General features: G+C 42.1%; 1 protein-coding gene across 5 annotated transcripts in view; it reads left to right on the forward strand.

Moving 5' to 3' along the window:
- The window catches only part of zmp:0000001168 (signal-induced proliferation-associated protein 1), a 51,113-nt gene extending 32,457 nt beyond the window's left edge, over positions 1-18,656 (forward strand). For 4 of the 5 annotated variants that reach the window (XM_049591186.1, XM_049591183.1, XM_049591187.1 and 1 more), the window contains exons 7-16: positions 1,316-1,473; positions 1,786-2,392; positions 2,478-2,752; positions 3,528-3,929; positions 6,422-6,548; positions 6,648-6,771; positions 7,980-8,078; positions 10,938-11,010; positions 12,257-12,335; positions 15,109-18,656. In XM_049591186.1, the coding sequence (XP_049447143.1) occupies positions 1,316-1,473; positions 1,786-2,392; positions 2,478-2,752; positions 3,528-3,929; positions 6,422-6,548; positions 6,648-6,771; positions 7,980-8,078; positions 10,938-11,010; positions 12,257-12,335; positions 15,109-15,252 (2,088 nt within the window). In that variant the 3' untranslated portion in view covers positions 15,253-18,656. The remainder of the gene's footprint in view (positions 1-1,315; positions 1,474-1,785; positions 2,393-2,477; positions 2,753-3,527; positions 3,930-6,421; positions 6,549-6,647; positions 6,772-7,979; positions 8,079-10,937; positions 11,011-12,256; positions 12,336-15,108) is intronic. The other variant, XM_049591188.1, reaches the window with a different exon arrangement.
- Positions 18,657-23,038: the final 4,382 nt, after the last annotated feature.

Genomic DNA, 23,038 nt, shown 5'->3' on the forward strand with positions numbered 1-23,038 from the left:
AGAAATAAATTGGTGGTGTAGCCAATTTTGTTGCACAAAAATGAAAATCTCGCAAAGGACCATGTCTCCCAACAGTGTGACAGTTTCTTCCCCAGGGCCATAAGCACAATGAACTCAAATAAGCACTGAGAGACTCATCTAAAATGCCACGTATACATGTGCAGTATGGTACTAATAATATTTATTTCTTCCACCTATCCATGTGCAGCACCATTTCAAAATGTTGTTATTAACCCCCCCTTTTCCCCACATTTTTATACATTTAAATTATTATTTATCTTATTTATTATTTGTTTTTGTGTTTAATAGCTTGTGCATCAAATTAGAGAATCACCTATTTTTGTTGTAAGCAGTACAACGACAATAAAGGCGTTGTCTTTTATTGTTTCTTGCCCCACTGTCAGGGCAAGATGCCCCCTGTCCAAGACAAACTCAAAACAAACTATCTTTACTAACTAAACAAACTAAAATCCCAGGCCTGCCTTTTAACAGATTATCTTAAAAACATACACCCGTTTTTTCAGGCTAAGTGTTTTTATTTTAGCACCTCCCCCTTCACCAAGCTTTCTAAAAATGTTGGCTAATTCTAGACAGCTAGACTCTCCCCACCATGGGCATCACAATGGGGGGAAAGTGGGACTGATTAACTAAGTTGCCAAAGGGAGGGGGGATCTGGAAAAAGCCTGGAATGCAAAGTTTGGTTTTATTAGTGCCTAAACTACATTAAATAGGTGGAATAAATTGGTTGATTAAAGACTAAACATTTTATAAAAAGAGTGGAAGCTCTCTGAGGCCCCTCTCATCCTTTAAAGGTGCAAAATGATTAGTCTGCCCCTGCACTAGGATTCATCTCTAGAGCTGACTGAGTGACTGCTTATGCTGCTGGAGCCCAAACGTACACTGTCATGTCTTTCCCCAAGAGAGGGAAATCAGGGCTCCCAAAAAAAAGAAAGAAAGGAAAGGAAATGGAAAGATAGGAAACTGACTATATAAAAAAAATCAAAAGATGTGTGAGAGAGAGATGGATCAAACGCTGCTTATGCACAGGGCCCAGAATTCTGTGCTACGCCCCTGCTCCCCACAAGTCCCCCATTATCATATAGGCCTATATCAAAGCTTTTTATGCACAACTTAATATAAATACATACATCACTATTGTCCAGTAACAAAAGATTTGGCCAATATACCCTAAAACGGTCCTGGTGGAATAAATCTCAATAATACAGCAATCCACACGAATGTCTATAGACATATATAAAGACTCTCACCTGCTTGTTTAATAAAATCTCTCTGTGTCTCTGTTCTGCTTCGCCAGCTGCTGAGGAAGCGACACATTGGTAACGACATCGTGACGATCGTGTTCCAGGAGCCAGGCGCCCTGCCCTTCACTCCAAAGTCCATCCGCTCCCATTTCCAGCATGTCTTCATCATCGTTCAGGTCCATGAGCCCTGCACTGACAACACCTATTACAGGTCTGACTCGATCCTATCGCTTACACTCTGTTCAAAATATACTCAGACATTTAGTGGAAAATAAACAGATCTTTTCACCCACAAAAAAGATCTTACCCTCCTTTTACAGGCTGAAATCTCTTGAGAAAATAAATTTGTGGTACATCATAGTAGTCGGAAATAAATCTGTGCCCCACTGCCGCAGACTCAGTGTAAATATTCTGGAGAGCACTACACAACAGTCAAGCGCTGAAAAACAAGACGTAGATCGAATGTTTGTGCTGCAACCTCTCTCTTACTCTGTCATTCCTGTTTTTTCTCTCCCCTTCTCAGGGTGGCTGTGACACGCTCTAAAGACATGCCATTATTTGGCCCACTGTTCCCCAAGGGCGCCCGATTCCCTCGCTCACCTGCCTTTAGAGACTTCCTCCTGGCGAAGGCAGTGAATGCTGAAAACGCTGCAGAGAAGTCAGAGAAGTTTCGCTCCATGGCCACCCGCACACGACAGGAATACCTGAAGGACCTGGCTGAAAACTATGTGACCACCACGCCCATCGACTCCTCCACCAAGTTCCCCCTGCTCTCTCTGGGAGGCAAGCGCAAAGACAAGCTGAAGGGCGCCAAAGGGGCTGAGCTGCACAGTGCAGGGGCGCTGGTGTGGGCTGTGGTGGTCAACAGTGGAGATGATGGGGAGGTGGGAGAGCACAGGCTCCCCTGTCTGCTCGGGGTGTCGGCCGAGTCGGTGGTGCTCATTGAGAGGTGCACACGCAGGGTGGTGTTTAACTGCTCCTGTCGAGATGTCATCGGCTGGAAGGCAGTGACAGAGACTAAGGAGGGGGGGCCCTGTTTGGATATCTTCTACGAGCGTGGGGAGTCGGTGTCAATCAGTGTGATGGAGAGCCAGGCGGAGGATATCCGAGAGGTGGTGCAGAGGCTAGAGGTGGGTGATTGTGTCCGGGTTTTAGATTTTGCAGTGGGCGGTCTATGTCTTTCTGATTCATTCATCTTGTTCTGCTCGTCTGCAGCTGGTGACGCGGGGCTGTGAGGCTCTAGAGGTCACCCCCCTGAGAGATGGAGTCGGGCAGCCCGGCTTCCTCATGAACGAGGAGGGCTTTGTGACGGAGCTGCAGCGGTTCTGTTACGCCGAGAGTGGAGGCCTGCAGCTGTGGGCTCGTGTAGTGCGGCTGTGCGGACACTCGCTTGTTCACCTGAGCCCTGAGGAGAGGACCAGGCTGCTCCGCACTGCGCACAAGATCCACATCACTGTCATCCCGCCGGATGAGAACGGCAAGCCTCGCAGGTGGGTGAGGCTGCAGATATGAGATGGAGGAGGACAGGGAGGAAGAGAAAGCACTAACAAGGGCACTTTTGGGGTCAACAGACACAAGGAGAGACTGGAGAGGGGGCTCGTGGGTATAAAGCGTGCTCCAGAAAGCAGAGAGTAGTCCCAGTGAGGGTGTGAGAGAGAGAGGCTGACTGTAAATAAGGAGGAGGGGGTCAGTGGGACAAGTCGGTTCAGGAAAACAAGAGAGGTGCCACTGTGCGGTCACAGCTTACTCTGCTGTTGATGACGGCCTGCAGTCAGTGTCACACCAGCTGGCTAACAACCAATCAATCCCTCTAATGATCTTTAATCACACTGGCACAGGCTGTCCAACTGTTAACAGCACACTTTCCACTCAGCTGAAGTCAGGGAGAGGGCAGGGACAGCTGCAGACAGGATGGTTAGAATAAATAAAACCAGTATTTAACTGGACACCTCTGCAGCTCTTCACTTTAGAGCTTCATTTCAAAAGTGGCAGCAGAAGCATCCTCAGAGAATCCCACTGGTTTATTTATATTTCAGTCCTGAAATGCTTGTTCTGTGGCAACAAAGCACAAATGCCACCAAGATGTCATAATTCTTGACTTCAAAGGACAACAATAGACAAATATAGCACTTTTCTTTCTATTTCATCTGTGATTTTGGCTTCGAGATTAATATATGACTCAGCAGTGCGATAAGAAGCTGGACGGAGAAGAGAGGTGTGATGGCTTTCTTCTCACCAAGTATGTTGTTGTTTTACATTCTGCAGAAGTTTCTCCGAGCTGTACCAGAAAGCCATCAAGGATGTGGAGTGCAAACCCGGCGAGGATCAGTCTGGAGAGGCCTGGGTGCTGGATGAGAGGGAAGAAGAAGAGGAGCAGGAGGAGCAGCCGGAGGAAGCGAAGGAGGACAAGCTGAAGGCGGGTGGGGTTAATGAAGCGGACATAACGGAGGTGCAGGTGGAGGCCGAGGAGGGCGAAGGGCAGTCGTGTGATAAAGGGCAAAGCGAGAGAAGTCACGGCTCGCTCCTCACGCCGCCCAGCTTACCGTTGTTACGGGCCACTTCACTGCAGGACCAACCAGCCAATCAGAACCAGGAGAGCAGCGGCTCGCAGCTCACACGCAGCTGCTCTTTGGAGAGACAGCCGTCCTACAGGGACACGTGTGATGGGTGAGTGTTACTAAAGCTGATGTCACTTTTCATTCAAGTCGCCACAGCCTGACGTATGAGTGATATGTGGGCAGTGCACAGAGAGAGAGATGATTTAAACAAGAGGAAATGCTCCTTTGTGAGGTCTTACTCATTACATCTGCAGACGGGGAGATCATCAGGTAAAAGGGCTCTTAAATCATCCGACATGGCCGAAAATATCTTCAAACAGAAGCTGACTCATCACAATTTAATCTCAGAGTCAGTGCGTCACTTTTCCAGCAAAGGACAGGGCACGGTGAGAGGACACCGAGCCATGTGTCACTCTGCTTCACTGAGCTGTGTTAGATTAATGCAAACGTTTTATGTTTCACATTAGAGAAGTCACTGAGATGCTCCTTTTTCAATTTTAATGCTTTTTTTTTTTTTGCCCTTTTTTAAACCCTGGCGAGTAACTGTTTGGAGGGTTGTGCAGCAGATCTTCAACTCAGTAGTAAAAAGTTAAAATGACAATGGATTTCCAGACAGTGGCGCTTCCAAGAGGGGACCAGGAGGTTGGGCCATTGCCCCCTGATACAACTGCACCCCTTCCATGCATGTTGACAACAGATCTGAAAGTGAGATAAAATCCCAAATCTGAAAGCTTTATTTACCAACCACAGACTGTATATGTTTCTTTATATACAGACTGTTTTCTTTTCACTGATTGGGATGATAAACAAAAAGGGAAACTACAATAAAACTGGTTTTGCATGAGATATATGATATGTACCGAAAGAATATGGCGGCTGCTGGTGAAAATATTTTTTCAACACAGTGTGTCCCCTGGAAAGTTAAACATCGTTGGCTCATCATTAACACGAGTCAGTACAGTATTGATCAGTAGCACAATCACATTATTACAATATGGCATTATTGGGAAAAAACCAAGGAGCTTCCCCTGGACGGTAAAGAACCATCGTCACCATCAACCATCAACAGTAATGTCTATAGAAATATCCTACATATTTCTGAATTGGGGTGTACTTAAAATACAAGGTCATTATCTACCGGCAGTCCCCGGGGACTCCGTGATGCCCTGCCACGTTTACCAGGAAATGGCGGTGGCACTGAGCTTCAGACAGCCGAGGATGAGAGCAGGTGGGCGGGCAGACAGGTGTCAGATCTGTGCAGAGTACCAGAACAAAACACAAACACATCACCGGCAGTATGATAATGACATCCAAAACACAAGTTTCACTCTTAGTGGTTTCTGTGACGTGAGAAGTACTTTCAAAACTGGTAAAGTCACCCGACACCACTGTTTCTGGTTGTTCACAGTCACTCCCTTCCATCTACATCCGGGCATCTAGGGCAGCGGGGCTCCATCAGTTTGGCTGAATATACTCAAATGCAGGGTGTGAATGTGTAGCACGTGTAAATATTTGTTTATTGGAGTTCAAGCTGACTTTTGTGATACCTTTACTGCACATGTTGATATCACGATGGAGGTAAATTTTAGATACATTGTGCAGCCGTATTCTTTACAATCAATGTGCTCCTTAAAATTAAAGCTGGATATTTGGACAACCAGCAATGAATTGCCAAACACACACAAATAAATAACACATTAAAAAAGGAATGTTGTGGAGCTCAAAACTGTACTGGTGTTAGTCTTTACACATCAGATAATTCATAATATTAACTGTAAAATTAAAAAACAAAGTATATCAGCAAGCGATTCTTTAACTCTCCGTGTTGTTTTCAATTAGCCCTTGAACGACAGTATAATCAAATTCCTGAAATTCAGTTATTGCTTTTGGTTTGCCACCCCCCAAGATTGTCAGTGGACCCATCTGATCAAACCTATGAAAACATTCTGAGGGTGCCACTGTTTCCACATCATTTAAATTGTTGCCAAGTAAAGTAAATGGCAACATGAAAGTGCATTTGTTTCCCCTAAACAATCACTTATATTATGGTTTACAATGTGCACTATTTCCTCATCTTCTTGAGTGTCAAGGTCCCACAGTCACATGAAAATTTTCCCTAAGTAGAGAGAAAAACACATATGTAAAGGCAGGAGGACATGTATGTGTCCGCCTGACAAATAATTTGAAGCAAACCACAACATTTCACCACAAGAACTCTAAAAAGCCACGACAGATTGAAGAGGAAATTACGCATAAAGGAAAAATCTTCATGAGGACGATATTAAACTCTGCTGCTCACCAAAATTAATTTGACTGTTTTTATTGTCACGTAAAGCAGAACTGAATTATTTCACCGAAACCGCATCAGATCTGATATTTTTGATAGATGATTTTGTGAGAGCAGGAGAGCAAACATCAATCAGGCCTAAATCTGTGCCATGCTGGAGATTACTTGTCTAAGTGCTCCAGTTTCTGATTTGACCTCTGGATTGGATAAAAAAAAATGTCATGAAGCATCAACAGCAGATTTGCTTTGTGTTTTTTCCCCCCCACCACCACCTCCATCATCACCACATCTCTCCCTCCCTGCCTGGTGGACAGGCACGTGTACGACAACGTGGGGCTGAAGGGGGAACGCCACATCTACGAGAACATCGGCGAGCTGAGAGACGCCACACCTGATCTGATCCTGGCTGTCAAACCCAAGGTTCCCCTGGAGGATGAACAGGTGACAGGCTGAGACGAGAGGACATCTGAGTGGTTTCTCTCCCAGCGCTCCATCCCCTCTCTGACAGTGTCGTTTCCCTTCTATCTCCTATGTCTTCAGTTCATGGGCGCCGAGTTTGGCGATGACAAAGCTTCGGTGAGTGACTCGTCTTCCCGGTTGTCATGTGTAGACCGAGCTGAAAGAAATTCACGAGCCCTCAGTCTTCATAACTCCATCACCAAGAGTAAGTACTTTACTATTCCTGCTATTTTTCTTTTTTACAATTTAAATTCATTATTTTAATATTAATAATATATTTATAATCCGTTAACAGAAGGAATGGCAGCATGTTTAATAAAAAATAAATGCGTGTTAATGAATTAGGGGACAAAGAGCACAAAGAGGTATTATGACCCTGATCATAGACTCAAAACAAAGCTCCCTTCTCAGACACAACAGCTGACACGACTGCTCAAGTGATGCCAAAAATGGAACAATTACACATGTTTGCAAATCATCTCTGCCTGATTTGAGCCCTCAAAGTCCTTTTTTCCAGATTTTTTCTGCCTTAAACCCCTCTCTTCATTATCCTCCCTCTGCTCCCCACTGCATCCCCTTTGTCCCTCCTCTTTCATCCACGCTGCCCCCTATCCCGCTAATCTAATATCACCCCTGCTCTGCTGCCACCCCCTGCCAGGGCTGGGATAAAAGGGGGACAGATGGGTAGTGGGAGGGGTGGAGTTTTTAGGCAGCCCCAAATCAAGGAGCCCCTCTTACACCATCTGCTCTGCCTCCGCTGAGACTATGAGACTCATCATTTAGCCGCCATAAGAGCACACTTGCTCATCCTCTCATCTGATTCTCTGAATTTTTTTTGTGTGTGTGTGTGTGTGTGTGTGTGTGTGTGTGTGTGTGTGCGTGTGTGTGTGTGCGTGCGGGGGCGGCCTCTGATTGTTTCACATCACGTTCTTTCACAGGAAGTCTGTTAAAGTGCATCACAACTTTAAAACGAAAGGGTAAAATTCAGGGCCTTAATAGAACTTAAAAAAGAAGAATTGTAGCATGTGAACTTTTTTTTTTTTTTAATTTTTAAAAATGTTGCATGCAATTATTTACCAAAATTCTATTATGTTAAATTATAATTAGGTTAGTGTCTTACATCTTTACTTTTATTTATTGTATTGTAATATGCTGCCTTAAATTCCATGTTGTCAGCAGATCTTACCAGGTCAAAAACATTCAGTGAAACCTGCAGGCATTATTAAATACATAACATTTCCTCCTTACCCCTCTGTATTCTGCCCCTCAATCTGACCAGCATTTACACAGCAGCATCCCCCAGTGGTGGCTCTTTGTTACTGTAAGACGGCTGCTCAAACGTCTGCAGTCCCACTGTTCTGCTGTGTTGTCCCATAACAAAGCGTGATGAATCTCGACCTCTTTCTCTCCCAGTTCTCTCAGAGACGACCGATTCGACTGAAGAGGAGTGGCAGTCCATCGCTGACCTGGCCACAGCCTGCCGCAGCATCCTGGAGGCTTTGTCACGAGAGGGTGAGTACCTAATTTCATATATATATATATATATATATATATATACACACCTCACTTAGTGTTTGGAGATATCAGCCATAGAGATGTCTGCCTTCTCTCCAATATAATAAAACTAGATGGCACTCAGCTTGTGGTGCTCAAAGGGTCAAAAGTTACATTTGAAAAACTCAGCAGCAATGTCTCTTACCAGAAATCATGACCTGGTTACTCAAGATAATCCACAGACCTTGTTGTGAGCAGTTTCATGCAGGAACTATTTTCTTCCAACTGAATTTACCTATGGCTAAGCACAAACTATCAACATTCAGTGACGGCGCTATAACAGGTGTCACAGTACACGGCATTTCGCAGAAGGCAATTGATGATTTTTGGAGACATAACGATCAGATGTCATTGAGAAGTAACCAAAAGGGCCTAAACTACGCATTGGAGGGATATATTCATCATTTTATTGTTGAGAAGGACGATGAAGAGCTTAAATTACAAGCCAAAATTTACAGGTCACAGTGTACACTTGTGAACTGCATCTTGTTGCTGTCACCATCAAAGACAACAAGATAAAGTGCCACTGAAGTTAAGGTTTTTGGCTCAGAATATGATAACGACGGATAACGGCCTTTTTACCATCTTTACCAAGAGTGTCTCTCCGTTAGTTTGGTGCTACAGTATTTACACTGAATCATTCAGCATAATTGTTGCCAACCTTTGTTATCTCTGCGATTACAGGTAAGTAAATGAAGCTAAGCTCCAGAAGTTAACGTTAGTTTAACTAGAGCTCTTTGGACAACAGCTAACAATGATGTATGATCACCAAAGTACAAAACTAGAACAAAATAGGCTAATGAACTCCCAGCAAACAAGGTGACATGATGAACAACGCAGCTAGGAGCTAACGTTAGGCTAACTTTAGCTAACGTTAGCTAGAGATGTTAAAGATAACTTTATATATTTCTTTCCAGCAAAGTGACAATATGTTGCCTCAAACACGATGTTGACTTACCTTAAAACAGATGTAGACATCATTGTTAATCTTATTCAGTTGATATTGTGGTCTAACGTTACCACACAACTTTATCCAAAGGAGACACTTTTCTCGGTTGAGATGTGGTTTAGGAAAGGGTAAAAAATACACCTCATCGCCCAGCCTCTCAGGATACCTTGTGTCAGAGTTGCATGTTCCCCATGCACACCGTTTGACCATTTTTAAACTTCAAATCTCAGAAAAACTCATAAAACTTCACAAAACTGACTTTCTGTAATGCATTTCAATGGACGTCCAGGCAGAGAATGTCGGAGTGTATGGGAATGGCTATACGCACTGTGATTGGCTCATCACGTTTGAGGGCGGGGCTTAGCCATAGGTCAATTACATCCACCAATCACTGCACAGAAGGAAGTGTACATCTACTGCTTGCTCACCTAGCACCACTGAGCTAGCTAACGTTACAGCTCAGAAGAAAATAGTTGCTACATTAAACTGCTCACAGCAAGGTCCGTGGATTATCTTGAGTAACCGGGTCATGATTTCTGGAAAGAGACATTGCTGCTAAGTTTTTTTAAATGTATTTTTTTTGCACGTTGAGCACCACAGCTGAGTGCCATCTAGTTCCACTATACTGGAGACAAGGCAGACATCTCTACAGCTGATATCTCCAGCACTCTGCAGCTCACACTGGAACTATTAAGATTACAAAATAGCACTACAGATAAGAGGAAAGATATGTATTTTTTATAATTAATTGTATTTGCACTATATGACCAAAAGTATGGCTGTATAGTTTTGAACTTGGGCTGTTTTCTATGGTTTGCGCCTCTTTGTTCTAAATAAGGGAACATTTAATCAAACAGCAAACAGTTATATTTTAGACAATAGTGTGCCTCAAGCTTTTTGGCAGCAGACTGGGCAAGGGCTTGGACCTGTTTTAACCCGGTGCACGAAGTGAGGTCCGTATGGAAACAGGTTTTCTGAGTTTGGTGTGGAAGAACTTGATTAGCTGGCACAGAGGCCTGACCTCAACCTCTCCCAACACTCACGGGATGAACTGGAATGCCAAAAGTGAACCAGACCATATCACCTCACTGGTGCTCTTGTGGCTGAATGGAAATAACTTCCTCAAGCCTGGTTCCAAATCTGGGGCCTGAGGTGTCAGGGTGCATCCCTGGCCTTCACCTGCAAAATGTCTCTTAAATTAGCACATACCAACCAGGATGAGACACAAAAAGACCACAAAGAGATGCAAAGGAAAAGCAAAGACACACATAAGAACTAGAAAAGGGGTAAAGCAAACACAACCAGACAAAAAATGGCTACAAAGAGACACAAAAAGACCATAAAGGGTACAAAATTATTTTAAAAAACACACAAATGACCTCAAAGAGACACAAAATAACTACAAGAAGAGGCAACAGTCAAGAAGAGACACAAAAGGACTATATGGAAACACAAATCAACCAAAAAAGACACAAAATGAACACAACAAAAACGGGAAAATCACCACTAAGTCTGAGTGTGTGTTTCCAGCCCAGTGTAAGAGAGGTGGTGGGGCCTTTAAACTGTTCCCAGGGGCCCATTGTCTCAAAACCCGCCCATGTTTCCAGCATATTGGTTTTGAAATGAGATGATCCACGGTCACATGTGGGTGTCATGTCCATATTTTTGACCATTTAAAAGAATATGAGTGTAATAAATCTGCAGCCTATGTGAAGGTAAGTAACTGTAGGTGCTGCATGAATGACGGCAGTTTCTACAGTGAGAGACGGCGTACATTGTCCGTCTTTGTCTCCCTCATGTTTTATTATCAAAATGGCATATATGGTTCTTTTAAAGTATAATAATATGGACATTGTTCTTTACCACAGACCGTAAAGCTGGAGACCCTTCCCAAGCAGGAGGTGACCAGACAGACGGCAAGCTAAAAGACTCAAAGGAGAGGTGGGTTGCTGCATGGTGCACACACAGTTCAATATCTCTGTAGTTAGTCTCCTGGTTTTGTCTGAATCATTGCACACATCCTCTTTCTCAGCTCTGCTTCTTTATTCTCTCTCAATTATTTAGACTTTATCAGCCACATCCCAACTGTTTGAGTCAATGCGATCAGCCCTCTCGCTGACTCAGTGGTGCACTTATGCGGACGCAGATGCACACACACACACACAGCTCGTCTGACTCAATGTCGTTGTCATCTTTCTGTGGAACTCGCACTTCGATCCATTTTATTTCTCTTTTAAACTTTTTTTTCCCAGCTCCTTAGTCACCTTATTTTTCTCCTCCATGCTGCGTCTGAACACACAAAGTCCACACAACTGTTGGCCGAAAGCACAGCTGAAAATGAGTCAATAAAAAATGTGAAGCTTTTCTTCAGAAAAAGTCTCTTGTATTTACAGGCACAGTTTATGCACACCCACGTACTGTAGAGTTCTGCATTAAGGACTATTTCACCTTTAAATGTGGCTCCAATAAAAAGACACTAGTACAATATACTTCACGTCAGCTCTCATTAGTATGTTTGTGAACTTGCAAATGGCAATAAATGATCACATCATGGAGAAAATAAATAGTCCATTTGTTTATTTTTCAGTACATACAACTTGAATTCAAGAGAAAGATTCAGATTTTATTTGGTGACTACAATAAAAATAAAACTGCCGATCTCTTTCAGGAAAATGATGTACTCAGATATGGTTGGCACTTTTGGATAACTTGCCCAAACAGATAAAATACACAGCCAAAATTACACCACTAGGCCCAAACTGTTTGACAAAAATGCCATGTTCTTTTCCTTTAAAAGCATTATCACGCTGTTCACGTCAGCAGGAGTGGAGTCATTATGTGTGACTGCAGACAGAATGCATCATGGGATGACTGTACTCGCTGAAAATGGCTCTGCTTGTCACCTTAGCAATTACTTTAAACTGATCTCTGAGTGTTACAGGTTTCATTAAAGGCAGTACTGACAATGTCTCGAGCTCTGAGGCTGCCGCAGTGACACACAGCTTCACGACCAATCACACAAATCTAAAAGTTCACTCACTGTATGAGATGAAGGGAGAGAAGAGAGAACTTTTTCTTACCAAAAGAAATACTAGAGAACCTCTTCTATAACCCAAACGAAACCATTTAAACATTCTCTGATTCTGTACCGACCTTTGACGAAGTTTCACTGCCTCCCTTTTTGCAGTGACTCTCCAGGCCACCTAGAAGAGAAGGTGTCGCAGCTGGAGTCCATGCTGAAGAGGCTGCAGGATGACCTGCAAAAGGTGCTTTGACTTTCATGAATGTTTTTCTCTGTATTAATATTTTCAGTGAGCTCCACGGCAGAGTGAGCAGGTAGGAGAAAGTATTTGAATTGTCCAGCTTCTGTCGCTGAAGAGAGATGATTTGTATTTTCGGAGGCAGGCTTTTGCTTATTTGTGCAAATCCTCGGATGCATTCAGCAACTGCAAGCCGCAGTGGGCTCACTGTAAATGCATTAAAGGAGCAGTGTGTAAGATTTAGGAGGATTTAGTGGCATCTGGTGGTGAGGATTGCAGATTGCAATCAGCTGAAACTTCTCCCAGTTAGGCCAGAGATATACTTGCTTTCAAACCACGTGTTTGCAGTGACAGCTGGCTGTATTGTGAATGGAATTACTCACATACTTGCCTATGAACTAAAGATGTTACTGCAGGATTCCACTAGAGGGCAAACCAGAGAACTTAGACCATATCTAGCTGTGGTTCCCAACTGCTGTGTCGCGGTCCAAAAGTGGGTCGCGGGTCCATTCTAAATGGACCACAAGTGACTCAGAAACACATCTTGTCCGAATGAATGAATAATGAACAGCAACTTAACAGAGACAGCAAACTAGCTCAACAACATGGGCAAACGCAAGTATGACACTGAATATTTTAAACTGTGTGGACCTTAAACTAATGACTGAGGACAAATCTGGACCCTGTGGCTGGACCAGTTGGGAACCACTGCTACAGAGCTTTCAGATATGCCTGATGTAAACAATTAACACAGCAACACTCGAGGAGGTTACTGTATTGTTAATTCTAAGATCAGCGTGGATCACGGCAAAAAAAAAATTGACAGCAGCACCTTCATAGATGATTTGTGTAAAGGATATCTTGACAATAGTAAGTTTCTTTCTTGTGTTCTGCCAACACTGCCACAACCATTCAGCCCGTCCCCTTAATTTCAGAGGACATGCACAACCAAAGCTCCAAACGAATGCAAGGTAGCCGTCATGTGCATGCAAACACGTTGGTAAAAGCAAGTATATCTCCAACCTTAGAATTCCTCCAGTGCTCATTGTTCAGAATATTTTTACAAGGACCAGAATTATTCACAGAGGTCTCCTCCTCTCCAAGACAAACAAACCTGGTGATTAAAACCATTAAAAACACTGAATAAAGCAGTTTCACGTTACAAACCAGTCCTTCTTTGATGCTGTCAGAGACAGGCCACTAACATAGCATCTGCTAATGTGTGCTCACCTTTTTCCTCTGCGAACTTAAGATCCAGACATGCACAAGGTTTTTACCAGGAGCCGAATTATCCCCAGAGATCTCTTCCTTTCCATAACAACCAGACCTGGTGATTTAAACTAGTAAAATTACTGAATAAAGCACTTTCACAGTAAAAAAAAAAAAAATCTGGTTTTGCAATGCTGTCATTGTGGAGCGGCTTCTAACTACAGCAACTGACACAAAAATGTGAATGGCCTTAACTAGAGCTCATGTTTGGTTTGCCCGGTCTGGGCTGCTGTAGAAACATGGCAGTGCAATATGGCCTGATGCGTAGACGAGGGCCTGGACCCTATGTAGGTATAAACAGCTCATTCTAAGGTAACAACAACACAACAGTTCTTATTTTCAGGTGATTTTACACTAAAGAAAACATATCTGCTAATATATCCCCCTAAATCCTACACACTGGACCTTTAAATACAAAAACACTCAAAAAGCATTTATTTATTCCTAATTTTGTTGTAAATTTGTACAGTAATATTTCAGATTTTTTTAATATTCCAACATCATACTTGTAAAAAATGTATGTACCACAACCTTGTCAATATTTTCTAGTACATCTCAACTAATGTATGTATGTATGTAGATATCAATGAGTACTGTATGTGATGAACTCTCAGAAACAGCCGCTTGACAAAAACAGTTCTCAGCACAAAGTCCACTTGTGTTTTTCAAAGTTTTCGGCCATATTTCATGGCCTTCCTCAGCAGATGGAGTTACTGCAGTCACTCAGCAGCAGACAGGTGGACCTTGTGTTGAGATTTCCTGGTCAATAGTGTCTGTATGTACACATGTCGAAATATTTTAGATCTCCCAATTACGTTTATGTTTTATTTTCAACTTTATTGTTCATTACAGATTCATTTAATGAATATTTTTTAAATCAAGCAATCCTTTAGTCTGTCAAGAATAATAGTAAAATACCCATTTGGTGCCCAACAGTAATTGATTATTTGATCAACAGAAAATTAAACAGATTAATATAACTGATAAATCGTCTATGTCGTTTATTAAGCAAAAATGAAACACTTTCTCTGTTTTATATATCATGGTAAATTGAATATTTTTTGGATTTTGAGCTGTTGGTCGTACAGAACAAGCACTTTAAAGTTGTCACCTCGGGCTCTGGGCAGTTGTGATGAGCATTGTTCACTATTTTTTGACATTTTATTGATTAGATATTTCATTTGTGAGATTATTCAATTAGAAAAATAATCAGTAATTGCAGCCTGTACCCATCATAGGTGATTAGTTGCTTACTCAGTCCAACCAGCAGCCTAAAACCCCAAAGCACAGAGTCAACTATCATTTAGAGTCTGAACTGATATGATTTCTGTCAGAGGTATTATCACCTCAGTGACTTTTTTTCTAATTGTGAGTTTTTATACCGAGCTCTGTGCTTATGTGTGCCCACTAGTTTCCTTAAAGCCACCGCTGTACCTGACGCTTCCCTCCCGTTCCTGCCACAGCGATCTGAGCGACGGCTTTTGTTTTGTTGTGTGCTGGTGTCTTTCAGGAGAAGGAGGACAAGGCGGTGCTGCAGGCCGAGGTGCAGAGCCTCAGGCAGAACAACCAGCGGCTGCAGGAGGAGTCGCAGAGCACAGTGGCTCGCCTCATCAAAGTCACCGAGCTGCTGTGCAACGTCAACAAGCCCTGTTAGCTCCGCTGCTGCACGCACGAAACACACAAATCGGTGGTTAGATGCAAATCGTACAGCGTGCTCGTACGCTCAGTATACTCATTCTGTTTATACATATTTGCAAAAGGCAGACACACACACACACACACATGCATCCTCTTCAGTCTGTGTGTTACCACAGTCTCAATCCTGAATCCTGGACCTGCCTGCTGGTGAGGGAGTATGCAAATCAACTCATTAAAAAAAAAAAAAAAAAAAAAGAAGAAAGAAATGACATTTCCAACATCCCATGACCTTCACAGACTGACCAGTGTGCAGCTCTCAGGCTGCTGTGTGGGTACGCTGTGCCAGAGTGCTTCTCTTAGTGTGTATGATACAGTATGTGCGTGGACGTGTGCCTCGTGTGTGTGTGTGTGTGTGTGCGCGTGCATCTCTTACTGTACCTTGCTTCAAATACTTGACAAGCTGGGCTGAATAGCACTTGCATAAAAAGTGGCAATTAAGACTGAGAGACACTGTATAGCATGTTTGGTGGTGTCTTATCCGAAATGACCAAAAGTGTATATATATATCACCAATAATATATGTGAACAGTAGTATTGCTATCCTCTCTGCCAGACGTGTAGTTGCGATGTCTGAGTGTGGCTCCGCCCCGGCGCTGATAGTGTGGAAGGCAAGGAAAAAAAAAAAAAAAGGGAACATGACAATGACAAGCCTGTAGGCAGCCTTCTACTTCAAAAGATGTAATAATGCTAGCTGACTGGCCTCAGAGCAAGGCCTGTTATGTAAGGACATCATTCTCTGTCCTCTTCACTTCTCAGAAGTACTGTATTTAAGACACTGGAGTTTTTAGGGTGAGACTATTTAAAAGAAAAAAAGAAACCCATACATAAAAAGGACGTACAGTAAACTGGAAAAAAAACTGAGCATGCTTGTTCCTCCCGGAAGTGTGTATGAAAACAGTATTAAAGGGATACTGAAAAGGGTTATACCTCTCCTGAAGACGCAGACAATGGCAGGAAAAGAACTGCTTCAGCTTCCTTCCATGATTGCCTGTAGCTGTTTTCTTCTAACCTCACTATTGTAGCAGCCATACTGTAGAAGATCTCCTCCTGCTGGCCTGAACCACAAAATGCCAAAAGGCAGCTTTTTTTTCCTTTCAGCTGGCAAAATAGCTTTAGGTGTCAGAGTTAAAACACCTTGAACTAATAGTGAAATACAGAATATTGTATTTAAATATGTTTTGTGTTTGGCGGATGTCTACAGTGACCATTTTTGGGTAATTGTTTACTATGGCTTACGAGTGGTAGCGGTAAGGACAATAGGTGAAATCTTACCATTCCACCCTGATGTGTGTTTGTGTGTGTTTCTGTGTCGTTCTTGCACTTTCTTTTTTTGTAAAATCAGCACTGGACAGGGCACATACTGTACTTTATTTAGCCCAGGTTACGTCTCACTCAACATGAGAAGGTGGATAAGATCTCATCCTCCCCCACTGACGCCACCTTTACCTCACCTTTTTGTGTCCCACTGCTGACGGCGCCAACAGCCAACGTGTGTTCAGAGGAGTCGGACTGCTTCTCCTCAGTGCCAACGAAAAAGCCCAGGCAGCTCTCCGGAAATCAAACCGAACTGACACACAAACTAAACCCTGACAACAAACTATGACAAAAAGGGATGCCAAACGTTCGCCAGTCACTCAGACTCTCTTGTTTCTTGTACAAACTTCCTCTTGTAATTTTATTTTAGAGTCACTGTGAATACCTGGTACCAGCATATTAAGATACAGTATATACAGATTAAATTATGAATCTAAACTTTATCAGTATGTGAAGATACTGTATGTACAGCTGAACTGTTCCATGTTAGTGCATTGGGTTGTGTATGCCCTCCTTTTGCAGGATGATTATGCAGACAAGTGTTATCCGTGGCCATGCAGGCGTCCTGTTTCATCTCCCGTACATGCTGAAGCCTCATGACTGAACAGGGAGATGGCGGTGTGAGAAGACCTGTTTTACTGTGTCTTGTATAGTTATTTAGATTGTAGGAGGTTGGTCAAGCATGAGAATGTGCCAAGCAACTTCCAAGCTCCCCTCTGTATGTGTGTATGTATAAAAATGTAACTTATTAATCATGCAAATGTGGATTTTCTTGTAGCTGTTTAAACTGGAGGGAAGTCTTGAGGGAAAAAAATGTGAAATAGGGCAGGAAGGAAAAGTGGGCTTGGTTATAAATTTTAGTTTCTTTTGTAGAAAACCAACAACCATGATATGATATGACAACATACTATCTGCAAATCTTGCTAAATGTGACTATGGTTCTTATTATCATACTAGTATTGAGCTATTTCAGCTATAGCTCTTACATATTTAATAAGGTCTTAAAACACCATTAGGTACGCCTTAATGAGTGAAACTCTTCTTTCAGAATGGATGGTCAAACTGGTCATACTGGTGTTATGTGAAGGATTATTTCTCTGACTTTGTGCCTACCAGAAAATGTAATGTATGTTAACCCAGCTTAGTGACCTCATTTCTTTGTCTTTGGTTGCACTTACTGAGGTTTTTTAGCGGCAGATGAAGGATTTTCTAAGAGACCGTCGCAACATCTGGTCTTTCATCTGCTGCGCGAGGAAAAGTCACTGAGTAACACATGATCCGAAAGAACAGATAACAGTAATAATAATAGATGTGTGTTGTTGGTCTGAAGAATCACTGAAGCTCGATGAGTACCACCGATTGTTCGAAGAAGCAAACCGACAAATATATGATTTTTAAAAAGTGAATTAAAAGGACAAAGGTGCTGAAAATGACTGATGATGCATTGAAATCAAGTTTAAGTTGAAATGAATGTGTTGAATGGCGTATGCTTCCTCTACGGGATGATTATTTTTGGTATTTAATTATTTAAAAATAAATTGTCTCAGAAAATCTAACAAGAGTATTTGAAAAAAAAAAAAGAAACTGACTGTGGCTTAATGACCTAAAAGGGACAAAAGAGGGAAAATACACAATATTTTGGGTGTCACACGCTACTCCACTTGACCTTATCTGGAAATGAGTTAATGCAGATGTTTTATCAACACATTGACTCATCACACAAAGGCAGATAATGTTGAGATAGCAGACCATGAGATACGATGGAATGATTGTGGGAGGTGTTTGTCATTTTGTTTTGGTTTGCGGAGGATAAATAACTCCCAAAAAAAAAGAAAAGAAAAGCAAATAGCTGGAATGAAAGCTCAGATTTTTTTAATCTTTTGTTTACTCAGCAGCACAGACAGCACAGAGAACATGGCAGGCCAGTAAGACAAGATCACTGCTCAGAACACTAGAAGTGTTTAAATTGGTTGCAGTGGAGTTTAGAGATAAAACAATTCCATAATTATCTTACAGGCCGTTTGATTTGCAGTAAGGGGCTGTTTGTTATTTATGAGAGGGGAGGGGTGGTACAAAATGGAAGAGGGACTTCAAATAAGTTATGTTTTTTATTTGGCTCAAGGCCCTGACACACCAAGACAAGATCAGTCAATGCTGGGCCGTCAGTGAGCATCTGTTGTCCTCATCTGTGTGGTGTTTCCTGCACCGTTGCCCCTTGTCACCCTCCTTGGCTTTTTCTTTCTTTTCTTTTTTTTTGGCTGATTCGGCATGATAAATCTGTGACAGCAGGGCCCATCGGTGAATGAAATCACTCTGATTGGCAGTTCAGCCCACTGCATGAGAAGAGAAGCAAGTGAGGAAAGTAAACAAACAGCTAAAGGCAAGAGAGAGTGACATCAAAACACACTTGTTACATAAGGTAAGATTTTTTTTCTCTAGCCATTGAGCTCCCTAGCAGAAATGTTTTGTGATGGTTTGTGTTATTATTCTCTGGTGCATGGTAAATATGCCCTGTTCATTTAACACTGGATTGTGCTATTAATGCGCTAACTGGCTAACTAGCTTCCAGTTTCCCTTTTTGAATGCCAAAACCAGTCTACTGTTATTTCCTCTCACACAGACACAGAACATACATGGTGTAGTCTTTGCTTTGTGTTCATGTGCAACTTTTTGACTGAGACACAGGCTACGTGAAGCAATGCAACAGTTGGTTTTTGTTGCCGCCAGTTGTTTGAAGTCTATTTGGTATGTCTGGGCCTTCAACCTTTAATGGTCATATTTTGTATTTACTTTAGATACCCTCAGAACTCTAAAACCTGTAAGTGGGTTTGAAATGCATGTGTGTCTGTTTGCCTTTTGCTTAACAGAATTAGCTGTTTATTTTTGGTGATAACTACCTCTGCACTGTTTGCTTGTAGCTTGCTTGACTCCATATTTGGTGTGAATATACAAAAATATGTTTCTTGATGGTGGAGGGAGGGTCATACATTCCCCCCCAGTCAATCATGGGGGCTCAAGGCAAAATATTTGCAGGGAGGTTCAAGATAATAAAGCAAACAAAGTTACACCCCAGCCACCCACGTCCTCTGATAAGTAAAGTACAGTCCCTAAGACTGACTTACACAGCAGCATAGTTGACATCAACAAGTCACTTAAAGGGAAACTTTGGTATTTTTCAACCTGGACCCTATTGGGAAGAACAACTTTTGAGCAGTGGCTGTATATCAGTGTAAATAGTGTAATCTTTAAGGCAATAGCGCACCATCAGCTAACATCCACTAAAAGTGCTTGTTTTTGCCACTGACAGGCTCAGAATGTTAAGTGTGGAAAAGACCCTAAAAAGAAATAAAATGTCTACCTTTTGCTTGATCTGGTCTGTTTGTCCTTGTCTTACTGCAACAACTAAACTCACAAGACAATGTCAGACAATAACAATCAGTGGCAATACAAGTGCTTTTAGTGGACATACATTGAGAGTGCGCTAATTCCCATTGCAGCCCATTTCACGACTTTGAGGTGCAGCCCTCTCGCTCAGTACTGGACCAGTTCTTAAAAAAATTGTTGTTCCTATTGGTCACTTAGGCGCAAAAATATGGATTGAAACAGACTGAAAACAGGTTGAAAATTACCCAAATTTCCCTTGAAGAAAGATTTTTAACTATTAACTGTTCACTTTACATCTCTAGTTTCTTTCACTAAGCGAAAACCAAAGAAAAAAACGAGTGTTATCAGTAATATTTTATGTCTTAATTGATTTGCATGATTGGAAACACAATCAGGAATAGAAACGCTATTGTGACTCAACAGTGTGCGTAGGATGTCAACACGTGAAGGAATCGTGGGCATATAAGATTGAAGATTTAGAAGATTTAGAGATGACTGTTTTTCCCCTCTGTTCTCGAAGGTGTCACAGGAGTGCAGCGTCTGATTCGGAGCACCTGGCCTGAGTGCTCCTGGGGAGATAAAGCCCAGCTCCAGCGCTGCTTGCTCTGCCTCTAATAACACTCACCCTCTCCGGCATCCGCACATTTTGGCCTTTGTTTGGTTATTGCCACCTTACACCACACAATTTTCATTTACTCACATCTACATCACTTACATATCAGCCACACTCCATATGTAGTTCTTTTTTTTAGTTGTTTATTTTGATACAATAAATACCTGGTTGTGGTAGATCTTAAAATGTCCAGGAGCAGAGGTAAGGTCATTTTAGTCTGAAGTAACAACATGATTTGTCTCAGACAGAGGTCGTAACCAAATCAGATTGGCTGAAAAGAATAAAATGTATAAGAGCAAGAGAGATGTTAAAAGGGAAACTGACTCACAATGTACTATGTGGGAAGCAGCATGCTGCTGAAGTCTTGAAACATGAGGCCTCTGCTGTAATTGAACTAACAACAGAATGAGTAGTATACAAAACTATTGACTTTATTTATATGGGAAAATAATGTTTTTGCTATAAAAGGGAAAGACCAGAGGTGGAAGAAGTACTCAGATCTTTTACTTAAAGGAGCAGTGTGTAGTGGCATCTAGTGATGAGGACTGCAGATTGCAACCAGCTTTAACGTCTCTCATGTGCCAAGCGTGAACTCCCACTTAGAATTCTTTCAGTGTTCATTGTTCAGGAGGTTTTTACTGGAGGTTGAATTATCCACAGACATCTCTTCCCGTCCAAAACAGACAGACTCGTTGATTAAAACCAGTAAAAACACTGAATAAAGGAGTTTCACGTTATAAATCAGTGTTTCTCTGATGCCATTTGGCTCATTGCAGAAGGGCCGCTAGCCCAGCACCTGCTTATGTGTTCTCACCAATGTGTGCTCAACTTTTTTCTGATCCAGACGTCCATGAGGTGTTTACCAGGAGCCGAATTATCCAGAGCTGAAGTATACGCAGAGGTCTCTTCCTCTCCAAAGGACTGAAACAGGTAAAAACACTGAATGCAGCAGTTTCACGTTAAAAAAAATCACTGTGTGCGTTCAGAATCACATACCTTTTCTTTTTACTTTTAGTAGGTACTGCAGCTACACTTAAAAGCAGTGGTGTAGTGGAGGGTATACTCAGGTATATGGGGTATAACCACTTCTTTTTCTATCCAGTTACAGTATACCCACCTATCAGCTAAAAAGCCATTGTAATATATAGAGAGTATGCCCACTTCCTCATTAGTAACCTACCTATCTACCTAGTAGTGCACCCACCTCATCAACTACCACTACACCACTGCTTAAAAGGTATGTACTGTTGCATGCAGTATGCACACAATTGGGACGTACTACTTCCTCATAATATTACGCCCTGAACTTTGGCCCTTTTACTCCTACATCTGTTACCATGGAGATAAAAAACAAAATGCTATACACCGAGCTCACTAGAGACAGAGGTTGACTAGGGCAGCTTCAATGTTGTTACTTTGCAATACCTAATAACTGCTTACATTAAGGAATCCAACATATCATATTCACAATAGTAAAATGAAATAGGCTATACACTTCTCTGTTGTCGTTATTTAATACTTATGTCCTTTTGTCGTTGGTTTTACATATGATTATTTCTTTAAATTAAACAGTTAATACCCCTGTTATTACGAGTCGAGTCATCAGTCACCTGAATGTGCTGCCATCCATCATTACAACTCCTGACAGTCGATGTCACGTATGTTCCACTGCACAGAGGATTATGGGTCAAAACAGCCAGAAAAGCATGTTGGCTTGCATACTGCAAAATCAGACCGGATGTAGTAGAACATCCTGGTATTTTTGACGTACTGTGTTTGACATACTATGTATTGGGACATACTAAATTTTTTCCTGGCATACTATATGGTATGGTAGCATGGATATTAGAACGCACAGACTGTGTTTCCAACACGGCTTGCCTCAGAGGAGCTGCTAACTATAGCGGCCAGTGTGGAAGCGTGAATGGCCCTATCTAGAGCCAGTGTTTGTTTTGTCCATTCAGGGCTACTGTAGAAATATGGAGGTGCAACATGGCAGACTCAATTGACAAGGACCTGCTCCAAATGTAGATATAAACGGCTCATTCTAAGGTAATGAAAACACAATAATTCCTATTTCAGGTGATTACACACTAAAGAAAACAAACGTATATTCCATTTCTGACCATTTATCTTTCTAAGTCCTTCACACTGGACCTTTAAGTAAAAGTAGCAATACCACAATTAAAAAATACTCTGTAGCTCTCTTTGTATACTCTGAATGTAGCAGAGGACTTTCATTTTGATGAAATTTAGGACATTTACACCACAAATTGATGCAGAAAAGACAAAAATTGGTGCATGAATATTCACAATAATGTAGGAAAATAAGTGTTAGATGCTTAGAATTTTCTGGCGGAGGATCCTCAAACCCTCTGTTTCACACGTGTCCCCCCCACCAATCTTAAAACTGAACCTACGCTCTTGGCTA

This window comes from Epinephelus fuscoguttatus, linkage group LG12, assembly GCF_011397635.1.
Source record: "Epinephelus fuscoguttatus linkage group LG12, E.fuscoguttatus.final_Chr_v1".
NCBI classification, from domain to species: domain Eukaryota; kingdom Metazoa; phylum Chordata; class Actinopteri; order Perciformes; family Serranidae; genus Epinephelus; species Epinephelus fuscoguttatus.